Source organism: Bombina bombina, chromosome 10, assembly GCF_027579735.1.
Source record: "Bombina bombina isolate aBomBom1 chromosome 10, aBomBom1.pri, whole genome shotgun sequence".
Taxonomy (NCBI): domain Eukaryota; kingdom Metazoa; phylum Chordata; class Amphibia; order Anura; family Bombinatoridae; genus Bombina; species Bombina bombina.
In genome coordinates this window covers 93,556,544-93,582,259 of record NC_069508.1, presented here as the reverse complement: position 1 = coordinate 93,582,259, position 25,716 = coordinate 93,556,544, and the positions used below count along the sequence as shown (strand labels likewise).

At 38.7% G+C, this 25,716-nt stretch overlaps 1 protein-coding gene across 1 annotated transcript in view; it reads right to left on the bottom strand.

The window, feature by feature from the left end:
* The window catches only part of MCOLN2 (mucolipin TRP cation channel 2), a 418,859-nt gene that overhangs the window by 5,882 nt on the left and 387,261 nt on the right, over nucleotides 1–25,716 (bottom strand). Inside the window, exon 10 of the mRNA XM_053693157.1 lies at nucleotides 15,314–15,447. Within this exon, the coding sequence (XP_053549132.1) occupies nucleotides 15,314–15,447 (134 nt within the window). The remainder of the gene's footprint in view (nucleotides 1–15,313; nucleotides 15,448–25,716) is intronic.

Genomic DNA, 25,716 nt, shown 5'->3' with positions numbered 1-25,716 from the left:
GAAAACTACTTTGGAAGTACGGAAGCAAAAGGCGTTATACGGGAGGTTTGCGGGTAGATTGGCTAAATTGTTGGCACGGCTGACGATAGCATAATTTAAGAATAAGATAATGGTCATTAGGTCAGGAGCTGATAGATTTACTAACAATAGTGATATTAGTAAAATCTTCCTGGATTATTATAGAGAATTATATAATCACGAGGCATACGATTTAAACAAGGAAAAGGATTTCTGGAAGAAAATTGAAGTTCCAAAGATCTCTACAGAGGTCTTGGCTGAGATTAATAGACCGATCTTATTAGAAGAAATTTTAGAATCAATTAACATAGCAAAGACGAATAAAGCCCCTGGCCCAGATGCCCTCACCATTGAATTCTATAGGATTCTGCAGTCTCAAGTCTCTACTCCACTTGAGAAGTTATTTAACTCATTTTATTAACGGTAATAGATGTTAACCCTATTTTGCCGCTGCCAACATAACTTTAATACCCAAGAAAAACAAAGATACAGAACTCCCATCCTCATATAAGCCGATCTCAGTACTAAATACTGACTATAAAATATTAACATCTATTATAGCAAATAGACTAAAACCACACTTAGGCACGATTATTCATGAGAATCAAATCGGGTTTCATGTCAGATAGAAATCCAGCTAGAAATATGTGAAAAGTATTAACCCTTTTAGACTTTTTCTGGAATAAATTCAGATCATCCAAGCATAAGGGGAATTCTGATTTAGCTTTGTTGACAGTGGATGCAGAAAAAGTGTTTGATCGTATAGCTTGGAAACATCTTTTTTTCGCTTGAGAAATTTGGCTTGACTGGATACCTGAATAACTTTATCCGTTTAATTTATCATGCCCCGGTTTCCACTTTAATTATTAATGGTGAACCTTGCAACGCCTACATTTACAAAGGGGTACCAGACAAGGTTGTCCCTTGTCGCCCTTGCTATTTAATTTATCAGTAGAACCATTGGCAATATTGTTGCGTCAGCAGCTAGAAGGTATACAGGTAGGAGGGATAGTGGTTTTATTAATGTACGTGGATGATCTATTATTAATTCTAAGCAATATCAAGAGAAATCTGACCCTCCTCATGGACCCTTTCTTCTTATTTGGTCAACTTTCTAGTTATAAAATTAACCTAACCAAATCGGAACTGCTATGGTTAAACAAAAAATAACATGTGGCAAATCTACTGTTCATTGTATCCTCCCAGATTACATATCTTGGTATTAAGTACCAGCCCTGATGACTGGTATACTTTAAATTTTTTAAGCCATATTGCTGAGTGTAAGAGAAAAATGGAAGATTGGGCCTCTTTACCTATTTCCCTTATGGCGCAAATTATGTTAAGAAGCTATTGTTTCCAAAGTTACTTTATCCAATACAGAACATTCTGATCCCTATTCGCAAAGCTGATATAGCCAAATATAATATTGCATGCTCAAGATTTTTGTGGAGAGGATTAAAAGTTTGTATCGCGATTCAGCAGCTCATGAACGATAAAACTGCGGCAGGTCTGGCCCTACCCAACATCCAGTTGTATAGTATAGCAGCACACGCAAAAATCGCATTAGACTGGCTGACGGAAGAGGAACAAGTCTCTTCCTTGGACTAGGAATCCTCTTTAGTGGCGCCCTTTTAACTAAAAGCAATTGTACATTGCCCATTGACATCTCTGCCCTCTTCGGTATTTACTTTGCTAACCTTCAAGAAAAATATTAGTGCTTGGCAAAAATTCTGTGTTGAAGGTTTGCCACGTGTCTCCAAATTTCTACCGATTACTCGAAATTCAGATTTTTTACCAGGATTGACGAGTAGCATATTTAATCAATGGTATGATAAAGGCTTGAAATATGTTTTTCAAATCTTAGATTCAAACCTAACTCTGTGCACATTTTTAGAGTCCGCTAATCAATATGGACACCTAAAGAGAGACTTATATGCCTACTTACAACTTAGACTTTATGTGCAGGAATTAAAACAGAGATTTGGTCTAGATTGGTTCCCCAGGTAGGTACAGATGAGGATTAATACTTACCAAGCCGGTATATATACTCTATCTCCTCTCTTTACTCCCTTCTTAACCATCGCCTTTCTGTAGTCCAATTAGAATATATGGGGAGGGGTAGTTATCAACGCGTCTACTTTTCCTGCCTTCGCCGGCCCAATACGCCCGCCTAAGCTCACCTCACATCGCCGCCGCGGACCTGCAAAAATTTGCCTAAGTTATCAAAAAAGCTGTCAAAAAGCCGCGCACCAAGTACGGGGCGATGAGCAGCGGACTGTGAGAGTTATCACTCATCCGATCTCGCTGCTCTTCGTCTTTTTTACAACTTTCTTGCTAGCCTGTCACTAAGCACTCACACTAACTACACTGTTCTACCCCCTGTACCGGCGCCCCCGGAGCCCCCCGCAACTAAATAAAGTTACTAACCCCTAAACCGCCGCTCCTAGACCCCGCCGCAACTCTTATAAATGTATTAACCCCTAAACCGCCGCTCCCGGACACCGCCGCAACCTACATTATACCTAGTAACCCCTATCCTGCCCCCTCTATACCGTCGCCCTCTATAATAACGTTATTAACCCCGATCCTGCACCTCGCCGCAACTAAATAGTTTAACCCCTAGACCGCCGCTCCCTGACCCCGCCGCAACTATATGTATTAACCTCTAAACCGCCGCTCCCGGACCCCGCCGCAACCTATATTAAATTTTTAACCCCTATCCTGCCCCCCCTACACCGTCGCCACCTATAATACATTTATTAACCCCTATCCTGCCCCCCACTACACCGCCGCCACTAATAAAATTATTAACCCCTAAACCTAAGTCTAACACTAACCCTAACACCCCTAACTTAAATATTAATTAAATAAATCTAAATAATATTTATATTATGAACTAAATTATTCCTATTTAAAACTAAATACTTACCTTTAAAATAAACCCTAATATAGATACAATATAAATAATAATTATATTGTAGCTATGTTAGGATTTATTTTTATTTTACAGGTAACTTTCAATTTATTTTAACTAGGTACAATAGCTATTAAAAAGTTATTAACTATTTAATAGCTACCTAGCTAAAATAAAGAGAAATTTACCTGTAAAATAAAAACAAACCTAAGTTACAATTACACCTAACACTACACTATAATAAATTATTCCTATTTAAAACTAAATACTTACCTGTAAAATAAACCCTAAGATAGCTACAATGTAATTAATAATTACATTGTAGCTATCTTAGTATTTATATTTATTTTACAGGTAACTTTGTATTTATTTTAGCTAGTTAGAATAGTTATTAAATAGTTATTAACTATTTAATAACTACCTAGCTAAAAGAAATACAAAATTACCTGTAAAATAAATCCTAACCTAAGTTACAATTAAACCTAACACTACACTATCATTAAATAAATTAAATTAACTACAAATAACTACAATACAATTACATAAACTAACTAAAGTACAAAAAATAAAAAAAATAAGTTACAAACATTTTAAAAATATTACAACAATTTTAAGCTACTTACACCTAATCTAAGCCCCCTAATAAAATAACAAAGCCCCCCAAAATAAAAAAATGCCCTACCCTATTCTAAATTTAAAAAGTTCAAAGCTCTTTTACCTTACCAGCCCTTAAAAGGGCCTTTCGTGAGGCATGCCCCAAAGAATTCAGCTCTTTTGCCTGTAAAAGAAAAATACAACCCCCCCCAACATTAAAACCCACCACCCACATACCCCTAATCTAACCCAAACCCCCCTTAAAATAAGATAACACTAATCCCCTGAAGATCATCCTACCTTGAGTCGTCTTCACTCAGCCGAGCAGCGATGGAACCGAAGAGGAGATCCGGAGCGGCAGAAGTTATCCTCCAAGGGGCGCTGAAGAAATCTTCCATCCGATGAAGTGATCCTCCAGTCAGCGCTGAAGAAGTCTTCCATCCGGGCGATGTCATCTTCTAAGCGGTGCTGAAGAAGTCTTCTATCCGGGCGATGTCATCTTCCAAGCAGGGTCTTCAATCTTCATCCCGCCGACGCGGAACATCCTTCTTTCCTAACGGAATACCGACGAATGAAGGCTCCTTTAAAGGACGTCATCCAAGATGGCGTCCCTTCAATTCCGATTGGCTGATAGGATTCTATCAGCCAATCGGAATTAAGGTAGGAAAATTCTGATTGGCTGATGGAATCAGCCAATCAGATTCAAGTTCAATCCGATTGGCTGATCCAATCAGATTGAGCTCGCATTCTATTGGCTGATCGGAACAGCCAATAGAATGCAAGCTCAATCTGATTGGCTGATTGGATCAGCCAATCGGATTGAACTTGAATCTGATTAGCTGATTCAATCAGCCAATCAGATTTTTCCTACCTTAATTCCGATTTGCTGATAGAATCCTATCAGCCAATCGGAATTGAAGGGACGCCATCTTGGATGACGTCCTTTAAAGGAGCCTTCATTCGTCGGTAGTCCGTCGGGAAAGAAGGATGTTCCGCGTCGGCGGGATGAAGATTGAAGACCCCGATTGGAAGATGACATCGCCTGGATAGAAGACTTCTTCAGCGCCGCTTGGAAGATGACATCGCCCGGATGGAAGACTTCTTCAGCGCCGACTGGAGGATCACTTCATCGGATGGAAGATTTCTTCAGCGCCCCTTGGAGGATAACTTCTGCCTCTCCGGATCTCCTCTTCGGTTCCATCGCTGCTCGGCTGAGTGAAGACGACTCAAGGTAGGATGATCTTCAGGGGATTAGTGTTAGGTTATTTTAAGGGGGGTTTGGGTTAGATTAGGGGTATGTGGGTGGTGGGTTTTAATGTTGAGGGGGGGTTGTATTTTTCTTTTACAGGCAAAAGAGCTGAATTCTTTGGGGCATGCCCCTCGAAAGGCCCTTTTAAGGGCTGGTAAGGTAAAAGAGCTTTGAACTTTTTAAATTTAGAGTAGGGTAGGGCATTTTTTTTATTTTGGGGGGCTTTGTTATTTTATTAGGGGGCTTAGATTAGGTGTAAGTAGCTTAAAATTGTTGTAATATTTTTAAAATGTTTGTAACTTATTTTTTTTATTTTTTGTTACTTAGCTTTTTTATTTTTTGTACTTTAGTTAGTTTATGTAATTGTATTTAATTGTAGTTATTTGTAGTTAATTTATTTAATTTATTTAATGATTGTGTAGTGTTAGGTTTAATTGTAACTTAGGTTAGGATTTATTTTACAGGTAATTTTGTATTTCTTTTAGCTAGGTAGTTATTAAATAGTTAATAACTATTTAATAACTATTCTAACTAGCTAAAATAAATACAAAGTTACCTGTAAAATAAATATAATTCCTAAAATAGCTACAATGTAATTATTATTTATATTGTAGCTATCTTAGGGTTTATTTTACAGGTAAGTATTTAGTTTTAAATAGGAATAATTTATTAAAGTATAGTGTAGTGTTAGGTGTAATTGTAACTTAGGTTAGGATTTATTTTACAGGTAAATTTCTCTTTATGTTGGCTAGATAGCTATTAAATAGTTAATAACTATTTAATAGCTATTGTACCTAGTTAAAATAAATTGAAAGTTACCTGTAAAATAAAAATAAATCCTAAGATAGCTACAATATAATTATTATTTATATTGTAGCTATATTAGGGTTTATTTTAAAGGTAAGTATTTAGTTTTAAATAGGAATAATTTAGTTCATAATAGAAATATTATTTAGATTTATTTAATTAATATTTAAGTTAGGGGGGTGTTAGGGTTAGGGTTTGACTTAGGTTTAGGGGTTAATAAATTTATTACAGTGGCGGCGGTGTAGTGGGGGGCAGGATAGGGATTAATAAATGTATTATAGGTGGCGACGGTGTAGGGGGGGCAGATTAGGGGGTTAATAAATTTAATATAGGTTGCGGCAGAGTCCAGGATGCGGCGGTTTAGGGGTTAAACTATTTATTTAGTTGCGGCGAGGTGCGGGATCAACAGGATAGGGGTTAATAACTTTATTATAGAGGGCGGCAGTAAAGGGGGGGCAGGATAGGGGTTACTAGGTATAATGTAGGTTGCGGCGGGGTCAGGGAGCGGCGGTTTAGGGGTTAATATGTATAGAGTAGCTTGCGGTGGGCTCCGGGAGCGGCGGTTTAGGGGGTAATAACTTTATTTAGTTGCGGCGGTGTAGGGGGGGACAGCTTAGGGGTGTTTAGACTCGGGGTACATGTTAGGGTGTTAGGTGTAGACAGCTCCCATAGAAATCAATGGGATGTCTGGCAGCAGCGAACTTGTACTTTCGCTATGGTCAGACTCCCATTGATTCCTATGGGATCCGCCGCCTCCAGGGCGGCGGATTGAAAACCAGGTACGCTGGGCCGGAAAAGTGCCGAGCGTACTTGCTAGTTTTTTGATAACTAGCAAAAGTAGTCAGATTGTGCCGCACACAACATCTGGAGTGACGTAAGAATCTATCTGTGTCGGACTGAGTCCGGCGGATCGAAGCTTACGTCACAAAATTCTACTTTTGCCGGTCTCTAGCCTTTAATAACTAAGGCGAATCAGCCTCGCCACAAATACGCTGCGGAATTCCAGGGTATTTGAGGTTGACGGCTTGATAACTAGGCCCCATGGTCTCTAAATCGAGCAAGATTTTTGTGAATGTAGATATTTTATCTATATCTGAGACTTTCAAACTATTAGAGAAATCATGGGTCCTAACGGCTTAGAGAGAGTCTCAGATCAAAATTAGCTTAATGGCTTATTTGACCCCTGGGAGGTTATCTAAGTGGTATAAATCATCAATTCTTTGTACTAGATGCAGGGCACCTGCAGCAGATCTTGTACATTGTTTATGTCTATGCCCGAAAGTCAGTCAATCCTGGGCAAAAGTGACCTATTGGATGAATACCAGTCTACAAGTAGATGTTTGCTTGCAACCAATTGAAATATTCCTAGTTAAATTTCGGGGTACTCCAAAAAATTTTTAAGCTAATTAACACTATTATCTTCCTGGCACGGAGTTTTATCTGAGATCATGGAAAGCAAAAACTGCCCCTAATTTATTAGAATTGAAGAATGCACTAATGACAATGTCTAGCAGAGCAATGTAACTTACAGAATCCCAGTGATGCACAAATAGCTTTATTTCTTAAATGCTGGAAATCTTATATTCTGTTGTTGCCTATCTCGGATCAACTGACCCTTATTAAACCCTTTATAAGAACTAGCTATACTCAACTACAGATATATGCAGGGCATTTGCCAAGGACATGGCTCAGTAACATTTAGTTAAATGGGTAGTGACAGAGGAGTGGGGGGAATACTGAGGGAAGTCATTTTTGTTTATCTAATTCCTTTCCCTTTTTTTCTCTCTCTTTTCTTCTATCATTTGTTAGACACATCAAAATACCCTATACAGGATGTAATAGGGAATATATGTTATAACAGGAAAATGCATTGTGTAGTCTTATGCTAGTCCTGCTCTCCTATCTGCCTGCTATTTTTTTTAATTTTATTTTTTTTTGGGGGGGGGGGGGGAGTTAAGATTTGTGTTGAATAGGATCTGGGAGAGTATCTATTAGAAATTGTTATGCTTTTAGAAGATGCAATACGCTGGACTTTATTGGAATATCTTGTTTTTTCTGTTTACCTCTTTTATATATACTTGGAATGGAAAAAATAAATTTATAAAAAAAATAAAATGGACCCATCCACCTTAGGGATGGAGCCCCACAGCTTTAATTGAGAGTCAGGGACCGGGAACAATTTCTCAAAAGTAGCGGAGGGAGAAAAGGGATGTTCCAATTCTTTCCCATTCGTTACTAATAATGTTCGCCATACGAACTGGGACCTGAAAAGTATGTGGGACCTTCCTGTCCTCAGAAACCCTAACTAAATTGGGGATATTAGGTTCCTTAGGTAGCTTAGCCTCTGGAACTTCTAGCATAGACAGGACCTCCTTCAGTAAAAAAAATGCAGATCTTCAATTTTAAATCTAAAGGAGGGTTCCTCCGCTGGAGGAGATTTAGTCTTAGAAATCTCTGACTCAGAAAGTTTACCCTCTGACACCACAGAGGTTAACTCATCCTCAGACAGTTGGGACATAAAAGAAAGATCTGATTGGAAATTAGATGAATCTAAAACAGGAGAACTGTGTTTAGCCTCTCTCTCCCCTTTCCCAGAGATAGGTAGGGCACTCAGGGCTGCGGACACTGCCAATTGTAACTGTGCAGTAAAATCCGCAGGAAAAAGCCCCCCTCCAGAAAGAGAAATAGCTGTGCCATGGGGAACTGCATGTGAACTGGTTAGGGTAGAAAGGGTAGTAATCTCTCGGTTCACAGAATCCTGAGAGGTTGATGGCTCAGAGGAAATAACAGTGCTAGGGTTAATAGCAGATTTAGCTCCCTTCTTAGACTTTAGAACAGTACCCAGGCAAGTGGAACAAAATTGAGCAGGCAGGCAAACCACGGCCTCCTCACAATATAAGCAGGAATTATTAAGCACTACAGGAGTGGAACCTTCTAACATATTATCATAGTCCTCTGTAGTAGGTATGTAATCCCACAGTGGAAAGAGGAAACTATGCAAACATAAATGTTTGAAATAGTGACAAAAGGCAAAGAATGACTGGGGGGATAGGGGAAGTGGGAGGAATATTTAAGCCTTTGGCTGTGGTGTCTTTGCCTCCTCCTGGTGGCCAGGGGTTGTATTTTCCAACAGTAAGGAATGAAGTAGTGGACTCTCCCTGCCTTATGGCAAGAAAGGGAGAGTAAACGCCTTGTAATTACAAGACATTTCTGTTCTGTTGCTATAGAACATCAAACAGGTGGAAGTAGAATATATTAAAACATTTCTAAAACCAGTTTAAAACCGATTAGACATGCTAAACATATAAAACATATTAAAACATGGATCCATGTGTACAATAAGGATGTCATGATATATCAATTGATATCTTGACTGATAGTGCCTAAGTTTAGATGGAGGAGTTTGCAGATAATGCTGCAGTTCCTATTGATTATCAGAGTGGTGGTCTAAATAGACCCCAATGTTTCCTTATGTAAAAGCAATAGTGGAAATTATGTCTTGGCGAGTCAAAATTGTGTCTTTTTAGGTGAAAAAAATCCAAAAAGTGGTACCAAAAATTAGTGTAAAACCAAAAACCAAAAAATGTGATGTGCACAATAGAATAAAAAAGATACAAATAAGTCAAATTATAGGTCAAAATTAAATCAATGTGACCAACTTGTATTCCTGGTGGTGAGAATCTAAGCGATGTCCCCAATTCTTCAAGTGTCCTTTGAGTGTGTCGTGTGTCCTTAAAATCCTGTGGAAAATAAAAATAATAGTGCAGATTGTCTTTAAAACCGGACAGATAGTTCAGCATGCTAAGGCACTGTGGCTGAGCTCTGTAGCAACCCAAGGGTTGCAGGTTCGATCCCCGGCGAGGACCACTCAGCCTTTCATCCTTCCGAGGTCGATAAAATGAGCAGCGCCTTGAGACCCTTAGCCGCGCTTTACAAGTATCCAATACAATTTAAAAATATGCTGCTTTTAAAATTGGGCTTACCAGTGGACTTAAAAGCAGCACATTTTTAAAGACAATCTGCACTATTATTTTTATTTTCCACAGAATTTTAAGGACACACGACACACTCAAAGGATACTTGAAGAATTGGGGACATCGCTTAGATTCTCACCACCAGGAATACAAGTTGGTCACATTGATTTAATTTTGACCTATAATTTGACTTATTTGTATCTTTTTCATTCTATTTTACACATCACATTTTTTTTGCTTTTTTATTTTTTGTTTTTACACTAATTTTTGGTACCACTTTTCTGCATTTTTTCACCTAAAGAGACACAATTTTGACTCACCAAGACATAATTTCCACTATTGTTTTTACATAAGGAAACATTTGGGGTCTATTTAGACCACCACTCTCATAATCAATAGGAACTGCAGCATTATCTGTAAACTCCTCCATCTAAACTTAGGCACTATCAGTCAAGATATCAATTGATATATCAGGACATCCTTATTGTACCCATGGATCCATGTTTTACATGTTTAGCATGTCTAATCGGTTTTAAACTGTGTTCAGAAATGTTTTAATATATTCTACTTCCAGCTGTTTGATGTAATAAAAATTATTTTATACACCTGCAGCCTGAGAAATAAGAGCAATTGACATAGACCTATCTTTCACTAGTAACATAGCCATCTTTATAGAATAGGCGCTCTGTTCACATTTATATACATTATTATTATTATCGGTTATTTGTAGAGCGCCAACAGATTCCGCAGCGCTGATACATTGATCCCCCCCCTCTGGTTAAACTAGGTAGCCAACGATCAGAGCAAAGGTACATTTCTAGGCGCTTGATCTAATTTCTGCCACGCTATAGATCAGCCAAGTCATAACATTTTTTAAAACAAATTAAAGGGACAGTATACATTAAAATTGTTATTGTTTAAAAATATAGATAATGCCTTTACTACCCATTCCCCAGCTCTGCACAACCAATTGTTATATTAATGTACTTTATAACATTAAAACGTATACATTTCTACCTGTTTCAAAGGCTCTATAGACAGCCTCTTAATCACATGCTTTTGTATTTGCTTTTCAAAACAGGAGACTGCTAGATCATGTGGGCTATATAGATAACACTGTGTTCATGCCCGATGAGTTATTTAAGATTTAGCACAACACAGTACTAAATGCAAGTCAATAGATAATAAATAGTCATGTGATCAGGGGACTGTCAGAAGAGGCTTAGATACAAGGTAATCACAGAGGTAGAAAATATATTAATATAACTGTGTTGGTTATGCAAAACTGGGGAATGGTAAATAAAAGGGATTATCTATCTAGACTGTCCCTTTAACATCCTTTTACTGCAATTAATAGCCAAACTCCACCCCCCAATGCCGTATTCGGAGGAGCCAATACAACAAGGCTATAAAAGTACTTTGTTTTGCAGATGCTATCAGTTAAAGCCGATTAGGCACAGATATATATAACAGAACATGAAATCCCCCTGCTGTCTGTAGCAGTGCTGAGAATTAGAAATTGCTCAATTTTCAGAGCTAAATTACATGAAAAGGGAGCAAAATAAATAATGAAAATATATTTCAAAATTGTTTTAATATGCATAACAAACCATTTTATAAATCAGTAGGTGTTTACAGTCTCTAAGCACTATTTGTACAACATTGTTACAAAGCACTGCTGCCATATAGTACCATGCACTCCCCTGAGTCTACCTAGGTATATTTTACTAGTAAGTATTAACAAAGGTTATCAAGAGAAAAGTCAGTTGCTAACAGATGTAACATTGTTTTTTTTTAGTTTTTTTTTTCAAATGTGAGCTCAACCTGAATCATAAAAGTTTAAATTTTCACTTACTATTTCCTTAAAATAAAATGTGTTATTATAAATGGGAAGCAATATGTTTGTTGAAGATGTATTCCCTCCATAGACCTTGCGCACCCACCTACACATTTGGTTTCGGTTCAAGTGGTTTTCAAATCACAAAAGTCAGTACTTTATAATACGGTGTGCTAGAAACAAGAGTACACTTCACATATTCTATCTTATAGCAACAAATAAGTGGTTAGAGAGCAATAAATATCTATCCCACGCAGTGAAACAGTGGAAATGACATGTGAATGAGATTTTACGAAGGCAGTAAAAGAAGTAATAGCAGTAAGAGCATAGACAGATCCAGTCAGGTTCAATATACAGTCATACCTAGTTTTATTGTGCTTCACTTTATTGCGTTCTTTACAAATTGAAGGTTTGTGGCAACCCTGCATCAAGCAAGTTTACCAGTGCCATTTTCCCAATATATATACATACAAAACAGAAATTTGTATAATATACACACACATTGTATGTATGTATATATATATATATATATATATATATATATATATATATATATATATATATATAAATATATATATATATATATATATATATATATATATATATATATATATATATATATATATATATATGTACACACATACATACATATATATATATATATATATATATATATATATACACACATACAGTGTATTATGAATGCCTCTGCCAGGCTCATCTTCCTTACTCGTCGCTCTTCATCTGCTGCACCTCTCTGCCAATCCCTTTACTGGCTTCCTCTTGCCTCTAGGATTAAACATAAAATCCTCAACCTGACATATAAAGCTCTCAACTGCACTGCTCCCCCCTACATCTCAGAACTTGTCTCTAGATACTCTCCCTCCCGTCCCCTTCGATCAGCTCAGGATCTCCTCCTCTCCTCCTCTCTTGTTACTTCCTCACATTCACGTTTACAGGACTTCTCCAGACTGGCCCCCATCTTGTGAAACTCCCTGCCTCGCTCCATAAGACTCTCCCCTAGTTTTAACAGCTTCAAGCACTCCCTAAAAACTTCACTATTCAGGGATGCATACAACCAACACTAACCTTTCCTAACGCCATTGCTTTCCCCTTGAACCCCTTAGATTGTAAGCCTATGGGCCCAGCTGTTTACAGATCGCTTCATAAGAGCTGACTACAACAGTGAAACTCTCGGCAGGGCCCTCTACTCACCTGACCCCTACAAAAGCTATCCTGTACACCGACTATGTTTACAGCGCTGCGGAATCTGTTGGCGCTCTACAAATACCCGATAATAAATAATAATAATAATATATATATATATATATATATATATATATATATCTATATATATATATATATCTATATCTATATATATCTATATATATCTATATATATATACACATACACACACACACACACACATACATGCACATATATACACACACGTGTCTGCATCTCTAGCCATCTATCTCTATAGATCTACAATTGTAATCAAATGTATTCAACCTCCATTGTAAATCAGGTTTATTGTCAAAATTTACAGACTTTCACCTGTATGCAATGAACAAATCAAGCTAAAGCAACTGAAATAGCTCAATACAACAAATGCTTCAAGTGATTTCCCCAAATTCAACTACAAATTCAACTTTTAATGAATTCTGCAGTCTCAAAATGATTCAACCTCTTCATGACAAGCATTTTTAGTACTTAGTAGAGCGCCCTTTTGCTGCAAAAGAGATGCAAAGCCAGACACCAGCTTCTAGCAGCATTCCTGAGAAATCTTAGCCCATTCCTCATGAGCAATGGCCTCCAGTTCAGTAATATTGTTGGGTTTTCCTGCTGCAACCTTCTTCAAATCCCACCAGAGATTTTCTATGGGGTTCAAGTCAGTTGACTGTGATGGCCACTGTAGAATCTTCCAGGACTTCTTCTACAACCAAGCCTTGGTGGAATTTGAGGTATGCTAGGTATCATTGTCCTGCTGGAAGGTCCAATGACGCCAAAGCTTCAGCCTCCTCACAGACGGCATGAAGTTTTCTCCTAGGATTTTCTGATACTTTAATGAATCCATCTGGCCTTTCATACGCTGCAGGTTTCCAGTGCCACAGGATGCAAAGCAGCCCCAGAGCATCACCGAGCCACAACCATGCTTAGCTGTAGGCAGAGTGTTCTTTTCAGTGTATGCTTCATTCTTCTTCCCCAGACATACCGCTGATCCACCGGGCCGAAAAGTTTGTTTTGTTTCATTGCTCATCAAAACAGAATTCCCAAACTGCTGTAGCTTATTTATATGATTTTGAGCATATTGGAGCCGACTTTTCTTGTGCTTTTGGGTCAGTAGTGGTATAAGTCTTGGAGTTATGTCATGGAAACCTTCTGCGTTTAGTACGTGTCTTACTGTGCAAACTGAAACCTCAGTGCCTGTTGCCACGAAGTCTTGCTGCAGGTCTTTTGCAGTCATTCAAGTGTTTTTCTCAACCTGCCTTCTCAGAAATCTGGTTGCAGCTGTTGACAGCTTCCTTTTTCTGCCCTGTCCAGGTAGTGTTCCATTAACTTTGAACTTGCGTACTATGCTTCTCTAGGAACATTCAGTGGCTTTGCTATCTTTTTGTATCCTGTTCCTTGTTTGTGAAGGGTGATGATCTCTTCTCAACTTTTTGGACCATTCTTTTGAATAATTTCTAACATGCAGTCAAACATGACACGCAAGAAACCCCTAGCCAGTTCAGGAATTTCATGTGCAACGAATGAAGACCTTTATTAGTTGCATCAGGTGTGCTTGAGACAACACCTGTTTTGTATAATTATGCTGTTGTGAGGGATTCTATTCAGGGTTGAATAATTTTGAGACTGCAGAATTCATTAAAAGTTGAAATTTCAGTTGAATATGGGGAAACCACTTGAAGCAATTGTGTTGAGCTATTTCAATTGCTTTTGTTTGATTTGCTCATTGCAAACAGCTGAAAGTCTAAATATTGGCAATAAATCTGATTTGCAATGGGGGTTGAATAATTTTGATTTCAACTGTATATATCTATATAGACCTATATATAGACTAGGGATGGGTGAATGTTTCTAAAAATTCGAAATTTAAAACGAATTTTGATACATTCGTTCGTATCGAATTTCGAATGTTTATATAACATTCTAACATTCTATTTTCGAATTTTCGTTTTCAAATTTTTCAATAAAATTTTAAAATATTCGTTCGAATAATAGAATGTTTAGCTATCTATACATTCAATTTCGAAATGTAATATTCGAATTCGAACGTCACATTCGAATTCGAAATAGTATTTCTAGTCTAATATTGTGTTTTTTAAATGTAATATTCAAATTTGAATGTGATATTCGATTCGAATGTGACATTCAAATTCGAAATAGTGTTTCTAGTCTACAATTGTGTTTTATAAATGTAATATTCGAATTTGAATGTGACATTCGAAAACTGTAAATAACATTCAAAAATCGAATTTTTAAGAATATTCGTTCTTAACATTCTATTGTGTAAATAGAATTTCTGCAATAACATTCTTTCTAACATTCAAATTCGAATATAAACACATTCTCCCATCCCTAATATAGACACACACACCACCAGCAAAATGATTACAACTCACTGAAGCCTCAGATAATTGATAGCATTCTTTAGCAATACATTTTTTTGTATTCATTTTTTGCACACTTAATAGGCTACAGTATAGTGTAAACATAACTTTTATATGCACTGGAAAACCAAAATATGTGTGTGACTTGCTTTATTGTGGTGGTCTGGAACTAAACCTGCAGTATCTCAGAAGTATACCTGTATTTGATCATTCCTAATCCTAACTAAATCTGTGCCTTCAAGTCCTGGAGTTTGATATCTTTAATCTACCAAGTATGCCTAGAACTTTTTAGACTGAGATACAAACCTTCTACAGCAGCAACATAAAAGAGAGACTCCACTTTGTGGAACCTCTCCACAGTTTTGAGTATGTCTGATCACATCACTTCCCTTTAGGAACTCCTGAAGGTCGGTTGCTGGGAATCCATTTTGTTGGTAATTCTAAAAAGCAAGATTAGCTTTTATTAAGTCAGAAAAAACTTCAAGACATTGCCACTTAATTTCTCATTTTAATATGAAAGCAAAAATCTATAGTATGGGGAAAACAAAGAAGAGCGCCTCATGGTGTAGAATCAAAGATATGCAGAAAATCTGATGACAGTGTAAATACTCACAAAAGTACAAATAAGCAAGATGGACCTCTCAGTCTCCAGCTGACTGTGCAAGGACAACTCTTCCAAGGATGTGAACACAAGAGTATTGATAGACGATTGGGATCTTTGTAAATAAAAAACAGAGAAACCGCCCAATGGTGCAGATAAACTTCTTAATACCAAAAGAATGTTAAGCATAAATGTGGTACTCACATGTGAGAAAAGAAAATGTATGCTTACCTGATAAATGTATTTCTTTCATGTAATTAGCAAGAGTCCATGAGCTAGTGACGTATGGGATATACATTCCTACCAGGAGGGGCAAAGTTTCCCAAACCTCAAAATGCCTATAAATACACCCCTCACCACACCCACAAATTAGTTTTATAAACTTTGCCTCCCATTGGGGTTGGTGAAGTAAGTTTGTGCTAGATTCTACTTTGATAAGCGCTTCGCAGCAGGCTGGAGCCCGGTTTTCCTCTCAGTGTGCAGTGAATGTCAGAGGGATGTGAAGAGAGTATTGCCTATTTGAATTCAATGATCTCCTTCTACGGGGTCTATTTCATAGGTTCTCTGTCATCGGTCGAAGAGATTCATCTCTTACCTCCCTTTTCAGATCGACGATATACTCTTATATATACCATTACCTCTACTGATTCTCGTTTCAGTACTGGTTTGGCTTTCTACTACATGTAGATGAGTGTCCTGGGGTAAGTAAGTCTTATTTTCTGTGACACTCTAAGCTATGGTTGGGCACTTTTATATAAAGTTCTAAATATATGTGTTCAAACATTTATTTGCCTTGATTCAGGATGTTCAACGTTCCTTATTTCAGACAGTCAGTTTCATATTTGGGATAATGCATATGAATAAATCAATTTTTTCTTACCTTAAAAATTGACTTTTTTCCTGTGGGCTGTTAGGCTCGCGGGGGCTGAAAATGCTTTATTTTATTGCGTCATTCTGCGCGTTGACTTTTTTGGCGCAAACATTTTCTTGTCATTTCCGGCGTCATACTTGTCGCCGGAAGTTGCGTCATTTTTTTGACGTTTTTGCGCCAAAAATGTCGGCGTCACCGGATGTGGCGTCATTTTTGGCGCTTAAAGCATTTAGGCGCCAAATAATGTGGGCGTCTTTTTTGGCGCTAAAAAATATGGGCGTCATTATTGTCTCCACATTATTTAAGTCTCATTGTTTATTTGCTTCTGGTTGCTAGAAGCTTGTTCATTGGCATTTTTTCCCATTCCTGAAACTGTCCTTTAAGGAATTTGATCAATTTTGCTTTATATGTTGTTTTTTCTATTACATATTGCAAGATGTCTCAGATTGACCCTGAATCAGAAGCTACTTCTGGAAAATCGCTGCCTGATGCTGGATCTACCAAAGTTAGGTGTATTTGTTGTAAACTTGTGGTAACTGTTCCTCCGGCTGTTTGTAATGAATGTCATGACAAACTTGTTAATGCAGATAATATTTAATTTAGTAATGTTCCATTACCTGTTGCTGTTCCATCAACATCTAATATTCAGGGCGTTCCTGTTAACATAAGAGATTTTGTTTCTAAATCTATTAAGAAGGCTATGTCTGTTATTCCTCCTTCCAGTAAACGTAAAAGGTCTTTTAAAACTTCTCATGTTTCAGATGACTTTTTAAACGAACATCATTCTGATTCTGTTTCTGATACTGATTTTTCAGGTTCAGAAGATTCTATTTCAGAGATTGATACTGATAAATCTTCATATTTATTTAAAATGGAATTTATTTGTTCTTTACTTAAAGAAGTATTAATTGCATTAGAAATAGAGGAATCTGGTCCTCTTGATACTAAATCTAAACGTTTGAATACGGTTTTTAAACCGCCTGTAGTTATTCCGGAGGTTTTTCCCGTCCCTGATGCTATTTCTGAAGTAATTTCCAGGGAATGGAATAATCTGGGTAATTCATTTACTCCTTCTAAAGCAATTATATCCTGTACCATCTGACAGATTAGAGGTTTGGGACAAAATCCCTAAGGTTGATGGGGCTCTCTCTACTCTTGCTAAACGTACTACTATTCCTACGGCAGATAGTACTTCCTTTAAGGATCCTTTAGATAGGAAAATTGAATCCTTTCTAAGAAAAGCTTACTTATGTTCAGGTAATCTTCTTAGACCTGCTATATCTTTGGCAGATGTTGCTGCAGCTTCAACTTTCTGGTTAGAAGCTTTAGCACAACAAATAACAGATCATAATACTCATAGCATTGTTAATCTTCTTCAACATGCTAATAACTTTATTTGTGATGCCATCTTTGATATCATTAGGGTTGATGTCAGGTATATGTCTTTAGCTATTTTAGCTAGAAGAGCTTTATGGCTTAAAACTTGGAATGCTGATATGTCTTCTAAGTCAACTTTGCTTTCCCTTTCTTTCCAGGGTAATAAATTGTTTGGTTCACAGTTGGATTCTATTATTTCAACTGTTACTGGGGGGAAAGGAACTTTTTTACCACAGGATAAAAAAATCTAAAGGTAAATTTAGGTCCACTAATCGTTTTCGTTCCTTTCGTCATAATAAGGAACAAAAGCCTGATCCTTCCCCTACAGGAACGGTATCAGTTTGGAAACCATCTCCAGTCTGGAATAAATCCAAGCCCTTTAGAAAGCCAAAGCCAGCTCCCAAGTCCACATGAAGGTGCGGCCCTCATTCCAGCCCAGCTGGTAGGGGGAAGATTACGTTTTTTCAAAGAAATTTGGATCAATTCGATTCACAATCTTTGGATTCAGAACATTGTTTCACAAGGGTACAGAATAGGCTTCAAGATAAGGCCTCCTGCAAGAAGATTTTTTCTTTCCCGTGTCCCAATAAATCCAGTGAAGGCTCAAGCATTTCTGAAATGTGTTTCAGATCTAGAGTTGGCTGGAGTAATTGTGCCAGTTCCAGTTCTGGAACAGGGGCTGGAGTTTTACTCAAATCTCTTCATTGTACCGAAGAAGGAGAATTCCTTCAGACCAGTTCTGGATTTAAAAATATTGAATCGTTATGTAAGGATACCAACATTCAAAATGGTAACTATAAGGACTATTCTGCCTTTTGTTCAGCAAGGGCATTATATGTCCACAATAGATTTACAAGATGCATATCTGCATATTCCGATTCATCCAGATCACTATCAGTTTCTGAGATTCTCTTTCCTAGACAAGCATTACCAGTTTGTGGCTCTGCCGTTTGGCCTAGCAACAGCTCCAAGGATTTTTATAAAGGTTCTCGGTGCCCTTCTATCTGTAATCAGAGAACAGGGTATTGTGGTATTTCCTTATTTGGACGATATCTTGGTACTTGCTCAGTCTTCACTTTTAGCAGAATCTCATACGAATCAACTTGTATTGTTTCTTCGAGAACATGGTTGGAGGATCAATTTTCCAAAGAGTTTGTTGATTCCTCAGATAAGGGTAACCTTTTTAGGTTTCCAGATAGATTCAGTGTCCATGACTCTGTCTCTGACAGACAAAAGACGTCTGAAATTGGTTTCAGCTTGTCGAAACCTTCAGTCTCAATCATTCCCTTCGGTAGCCTTATGCATGGAAATTCTAGGTCTTATGACTGTTGCATCGTACACGATCCCCTTTGCTCGTTTTCACATGCAACCTCTTCAGCTCTGTATGCTGAACCAGTGGTGCAGGGATTATACAAAGATATCGCAATTAATATCTTTAAAACCGATTGTACGACACTCTCTGACGTGGTGGACAGACCACCATTGTTTAGTTCAGGGGGCTTCTTTTGTTCTTCCGACCTGGACTGTGATCTCAACAGATGCAAGTCTGACAGGTTGGGGAGCTGTATGGGGGTCTCTGACAGCACAAGGGGTTTGGGAATCTCAGGAGGCGAGATTACCAATCAACATTTTGGAACTCTGTGCGATTTTCAGAGCTCTTCAGTCGTGGCCTCTTCTAAAGAGAGAGTCATTCATTTGTTTTCAGACGGACAATGTCACAACCGTGGCATATGTCAATCATCAAGGAGGGACTCACAGTCCTCTGGCTATGAAAGAAGTATCTCGAATACTTGTATGGGCGTAATCCAGCTCCTGTCTAATTTCTGCAGTTCATATCCCAGGTATAGACAATTGGGAAGCGGATTATCTCAGTCGCCAGACATTACATCCGGGCGAGTGGTCTCTTCACCCAGAGGTATTTCTTCAGATTGTTCAAATGTGGGGACTCCCAGAAATAGATCTGATGGCCTCTCATATAAACAAAAAGCTTCCCAGGTATCTGTCCAGATCCAGGGATCCTCAGGCGGAAGCAGTGGATGCATTGTCACTTCCATGGAAGTATCATCCTGCCTATATCTTTCCACCTCTAGTACTTCTTCCAAGAGTGATTTCCAAGATTCTAAAGGATTGTTCGTCTGTTCTGCTGGTGGCTCCAGCATGGCCTCACAGGTTTTGGTATGCGGATCTTGTCCGGATGGCTACTTGTCAACCGTGGACTCTTCCGTTAAGACCTTACCTTCTATCGCAAGGTCCTTTTTTCCATCAGGATCTCAAATCCTTAAATTTGAAGGTATGGAAATTGAACGCTTGATTCTCAGTCATAGAGGTTTCTCTGACTCCGTAATTAACACTATGTTACAGGCTCGTAAATCTGTATCTAGGAAGATATATTATCGAGTCTGGAAGACTTACATTTCTTGGTGTTCTTCTCATTTTTCTTGGCATTCTTTTAGAATTCCTAGAATTTTACAGTTTCTTCAGGATGGTTTGGATAAAGGTTTGTCTGCAAGTTCCTTGAAAGGACAAATCTCTGCTCTTTCTGTTCTTTTTCACAGAAAGATTGCTAATCTTCCTGATATTCATTGTTTTGTACAGGCTTTGGTTCATATAAAACCTGTCATTAAGTCAATCTCTCCTCCTTGGAGGTTGAATTTGGTTCTAGTGGCTCTTCAAGCTCCTCCGTTTGAACCTATGCATTCGCTGGATATTAAATTACTTTCTTGGAAAGTTTTGTTTCTTTTGGCCATCTCTTCTGCTAGAAGAGTTTCTGAATTATCTGCTCTTTCTTGTGAGTCTCCTTTTCTGATTTTTCATCAGGATAAGGCAGTTTTGCGAACTTCATTTAAATTTTTACCTAAGGTTGTAAATTCTAACAACATTAGTAGAGAAATTGTAGTTCCTTCATTGTGTCCTAATCCTAAGAACTCTAAGGAAAGATCGTTGCATTCTTTGGATGTAGTTAGAGCTTTGAAATATTATGTTGAAGCTACTAAAGATTTCCGAAAGACTTATAGTCTATTTGTTATCTTTTCTGGTTCTAGGAAAGGTCAGAAGGCTTCTGCCATTTCTTTCGCATCTTGGTTAAAGTCTTTGATTCCTCATGCTTATGTTGAGTCGGGTTGAACTCCGCCTCAAAGGATTACAGCTCATTCGACTAGGTCAGTCTCTACTTCCTGGGCATTTAGGAATGAAGCTTCGGTTGATCAGATTTGCAAAGCAGCAACTTGGTCTTCTTTGCATACTTTTATTAAATTCTACCATTTTGATGTGTTTTCTTCTTCAGAAGCAGTCTTTGGTAGAAAAGTACTTCAGGCAGCTGTTTCAGTTTGATTCTTCTGCTTATAATTTCAGTTTTTTTCATTATGAGATTTAAACTTTGTTTTGGGTGTGGATTATTCAGCGGAATTGGCTGTCTTTATTTTATCCCTCCCTCTCTAGTGACTCTTGTGTGGAAAGATCCACATCTTGGGTAGTCATTATCCCATACGTCACTAGCTCATGGACTCTTGCTAATTACATGAAAGAAAACATAATTTATGTAAGAACTTACCTGATAAATTAATTTCTTTCATATTAGCAAGAGTCCATGAGGCCCACCCTTTTTATGGTGGTTATGATTTTTTTGTATAAAGCACAATTATTCCAATTCCTTATTTTTTATGCTTTCGCACTTTTTTCTTATCACCCCACTTCTTGGCTATTCGTTAAACTGATTTGTGGGTGTGGTGAGGGGTGTATTTATAGGCATTTTGAGGTTTGGGAAACTTTGCCCCTCCTGGTAGGAATGTATATCCCATACGTCACTAGCTCATGGACTCTTGCTAATATGAAAGAAATGAATTTATCAGGTAAGTTCTTACATAAATTATGTTTTCTTTTTTGACACGATGAGTCCACGGATCATCTTAATGGGATATTCACCTCCTGGTCAGCAGGAGGAGGCAAAGAGCACCACAGCAGAGCTGTTAAATAGCTCCTCCCTTCCCTCCCACTCCAGTCATTCGATCAAAGTTAGGAAGAGAAAGGAAAAGCCAAGGTGCAGAGGTATATTAAGTTTACAATAACCCACAACCGGTCCTAAAAGAACAGGGCAGGCCGTGGACTCATCGTGTCAAAAAAGAAATACATTTATCAGGTAAGCATTAATTTTCTTTTATTTTTTAAGACACGATGAGTCCATGGATCATCTTAATTACTAATGGGATTCAATACCCAAGCTAGAGGACACAGATGATAGGGAGGGACAAGACAGGGAACCTAAATGGAAGGCACCACTACTTGAAGAACCTTTATCCCAAAAACAAAGTGTGAAAAAAGGACCAGGTTGCAGCCTTGCAAATCTGTTTTACAGAAACTACAGTTTTGAATGCCCATGAGTGTCAGGGTGCCAGGAATCAGACTGAGACGAGAAGTGCAAAAATAATCACACCTTTATTAATAGCAAAAAATAATAAAAAAGTCCACAAGTCAAATAACAAGCCAGGAGTCAAAACCAGAGCTGGTAGTCAGACGAGCCGAGTCAAGAGCCAAAGCGAATAGTCAGACGAGCCAGAATCAGGAACAAGGAAAACAGCAGAGTCAGGAACAAGCCAGGGATCAGGAACCAGGAAGGACGTCAGGCAGCCAGGTAATACACAGGAACTCTCACAAACAGGTCTGAGACAACGCAAAGGCAAAGCATACTTAACAGAGGCCCTTTAAATAATAAGTGATGACATCCCAATTCTGAGACTGCATCCTGTCTCACATGGATGATGCACACCAGTCTGGCCATAAAAGGAAGTGCAGGAAATGAGCAGCATCCCTCACAATGCACCATAGTCAGGAAGAGAGGCGAGTAAAATGGCTGCCAGCAGCACATGGCAAACACAACAGGGAAAAAACCCTGACAATGAGGAAGCAACAGCCCTTGTGAAATAAGCCGCAACTCTCTCGGGAGGCTGCTGTCCAGCAGACTCATAAGTAAAACGTATTATGCTCCTTAGCCAAAAAGAGAGAGAAGTATCTGAATCTCTCTGTCCCTTACGTTTTCCTGAGAAAACCACAAACAAAGAAGAAGACTGGCGAATATCCTTAGTCGCCTGTAAATAAAAACTTTAAAGCACAGACCATGTCCAAATTGTGCAGAAGCCCTTCCTTTTGAGAATAAGGACTAAGACACAAGGAAGGAACAACAATCACCTGATTAAAGTTCCGATCAGAAACAACTTTAGGAAGAAATCCTAATTTAGTACGTAAAACTACCTTATCTGAATGGAAAATAAGGTAAGGTGACTCATACTGTAACGCTGAGAGTTCTGACAGTCTCCGAGCAGAAGAAATAGCTACAAGAAATAAAACTTTCCAAGATAGTAACTTAATATCTAAGGAATGCATAGTCTCAAACGGAACCTGAAGAACCTTGAGAACTAAATTAAGACTCCATGGAGGAGTAAATGGTTTGAACACAGGCCTGATCCTAACCAAGGCCTGACAAAATGATGGAACATCTGCCAGACGTTTGCGTAACAGAATAGACAAGCCCTTCACCAAGCCCTCTTGGAGAAAAGACAAAATTCTAGGAATCCTAATCCTACTCCATGAGTAGCCCTTGGATTCACACCAATAAAGGTATTTACGACAAATTTCATGGAAAATCCGATCAGTCACAGGCTTACGAGTCTGAATCATAGTCTCTATGACCAAATCAGAAAAACCCTCGCTTGGATAAAAGTAAGCGTACAATCTCCAAGAAGTCAGCTTCAGAGAAACTAGATTTGGATGAAGTAAGGGTCCCTGAATCAGAGGGTCCTTCCTCAACAGAAGTCTCCAAGGCGGTAGAGATGCCATCTCCACCAGATCCGCAGACCAAATCTTGCCAAGCCGGAGCTATGAGAATCACCAAAGCCCTCTCCAGTTTGACTCGAGGAATTACCCGAGGAAGAAGAGCAAACTAAGGAAATAGGTATGTTAGACTGAAAATCCAAGGGACCGCCAGAGCCTCTATCAGTTCCACCTGGGGGTTCCTGGACCTCGACCCGTATCTCGGGAGCTTGGCATTTTGAGGACACCATGAGATCCAAGTCTGGTTGACTCCGCTTGAGAACTATGTTTGCCTGCTCAGGAAATCCGCTTCCGAATTATTCACCCCTGGGAAGTGGATCGCCGATAGGTATCAAGATTGGACTTCTGCCCACTGAATTATTTTGGCTACCTCTGTAATCACTAAGGAACTCCTTGTTCCTCCCTGATGAGTGATGAAAGCCACTGAAGTTATGTTGTCCGACTGGAACCTGATAAACTGGACCGTGACTAACTGTGGCCAGGTCAGAAGATCATTGGAGATCGCTCTCAGCTCCAGAATGTTTAAAGGAAGAACAGACTCTGAGTGCAAACTCCCTGAGCCTTCAGGGAGCCCTCAGACTGCTACCCACCCCAGAAGGCTGGTTTCTGTTGTCATAATCACCCAAGATGATCTGCGATAGCAAGTCCCCTGGGAAAGATGATTCAGAGACAACCACCATTGAAGAGAGGTCCTTGTCCCCTGTTCAAGAATTATTCGAGGAGATAAGTCTGCATAATCCCCGTTCCATTGCCTGAGCATGCTTAGCTGCAGAGGTCCGAGATGGAACCGAGCAAACGGGATAATGTCCATTGCTGCCACCACCAGCCTGACTACCTCCATGCACTGAGTCACTGAGAGGCCGAGGAGTGGACTGAAGGACTAGACAAGTATCGATAATCTTCAATTTCCTGACCTCTGTCAGAAAAATCTTCATTGATATGGAATCCAATATGGTTCCCAAGAATGTTACCCTTGTGCTTGGGACTAAAGAACACTTTTCCAAATTTACCTTCCAACTATGAGATCGCAGGAAGGATAACACCATGCCCGAGTGAAATCTTGCTTGCTGTAAGGATGGCGCCTGGACTAGAATGTCGTCCAGATAGGGCGCCATTGCAATGCCCCATAACCAAAGCACCGCCAACAGCGATCCCAGAGCCTTTGTGAAAACTCTGAAAGCTGTGGCAAGACCGAAAGGAAGAGCCACGAACTGGAAGCATTTGTCCAGAAAGGCAAACCTTAGAACTTGTGAATGGCACATGAATTTACATGTCCTTTAAATCCACTGTTGCCATAAATTGACCCTCTTGGATCAAGGAAAGAATGGAAAAAATAGTTTCCATCTTGAGGGCAGTATACTAAGATATTTTTTTAGACTCTTGAGATCTAAAAAGTGGTCTGAAGGTTCCCTCTTTTTTGGGAACCCCAACCCGATTGGGATAAAAAACCCAGACCCTGTATCTGTATTGGAACTGGAAAAATCACTCCCAGGTCTGAGAGGTCTCCTACGCAGTGTAAGAACGCCTCTCCTCTTGACTGATCTGCAGATAATCTTGAAAGCAGAAACCAGCCTCTGGGAGGAAAACTTTTGATCAAACCCAAGCCCGAGCAAAGACTGGAGTCTGTCCCCTACAAGAACCGATCCCGGATCGGGGGCATGTCCTTCATGCTGTCTTTGATTCAACAGCAAGCTATTTAGAGATTTATTTATTTTTTTTTTCAAAATTCTTTAAATTTTCAAAAGAGATTATTTTCGTCAAGAAAGGTCCCAACAGGGTCTTCCCCTGGTAAGGAATTACTAAAAACTTAGAACATATATCCGTATAATAAGGCTATAACCATGAGGCTCTGTGAGCTGGAACAGAGAAACGTATGCTCCCAGTTTAATAACTTGAAAGGAAGAATTTGAAATAAAGGAAATAGCCAAAATTAAATCTTTTATCCTATCCTGGATTTTATCCAGGGGAGTTTCTGACTTAGTAGCATCAGACAACGCATCAAATCAATATGCCGTCGCACTAGTGATGGTAGCAAAG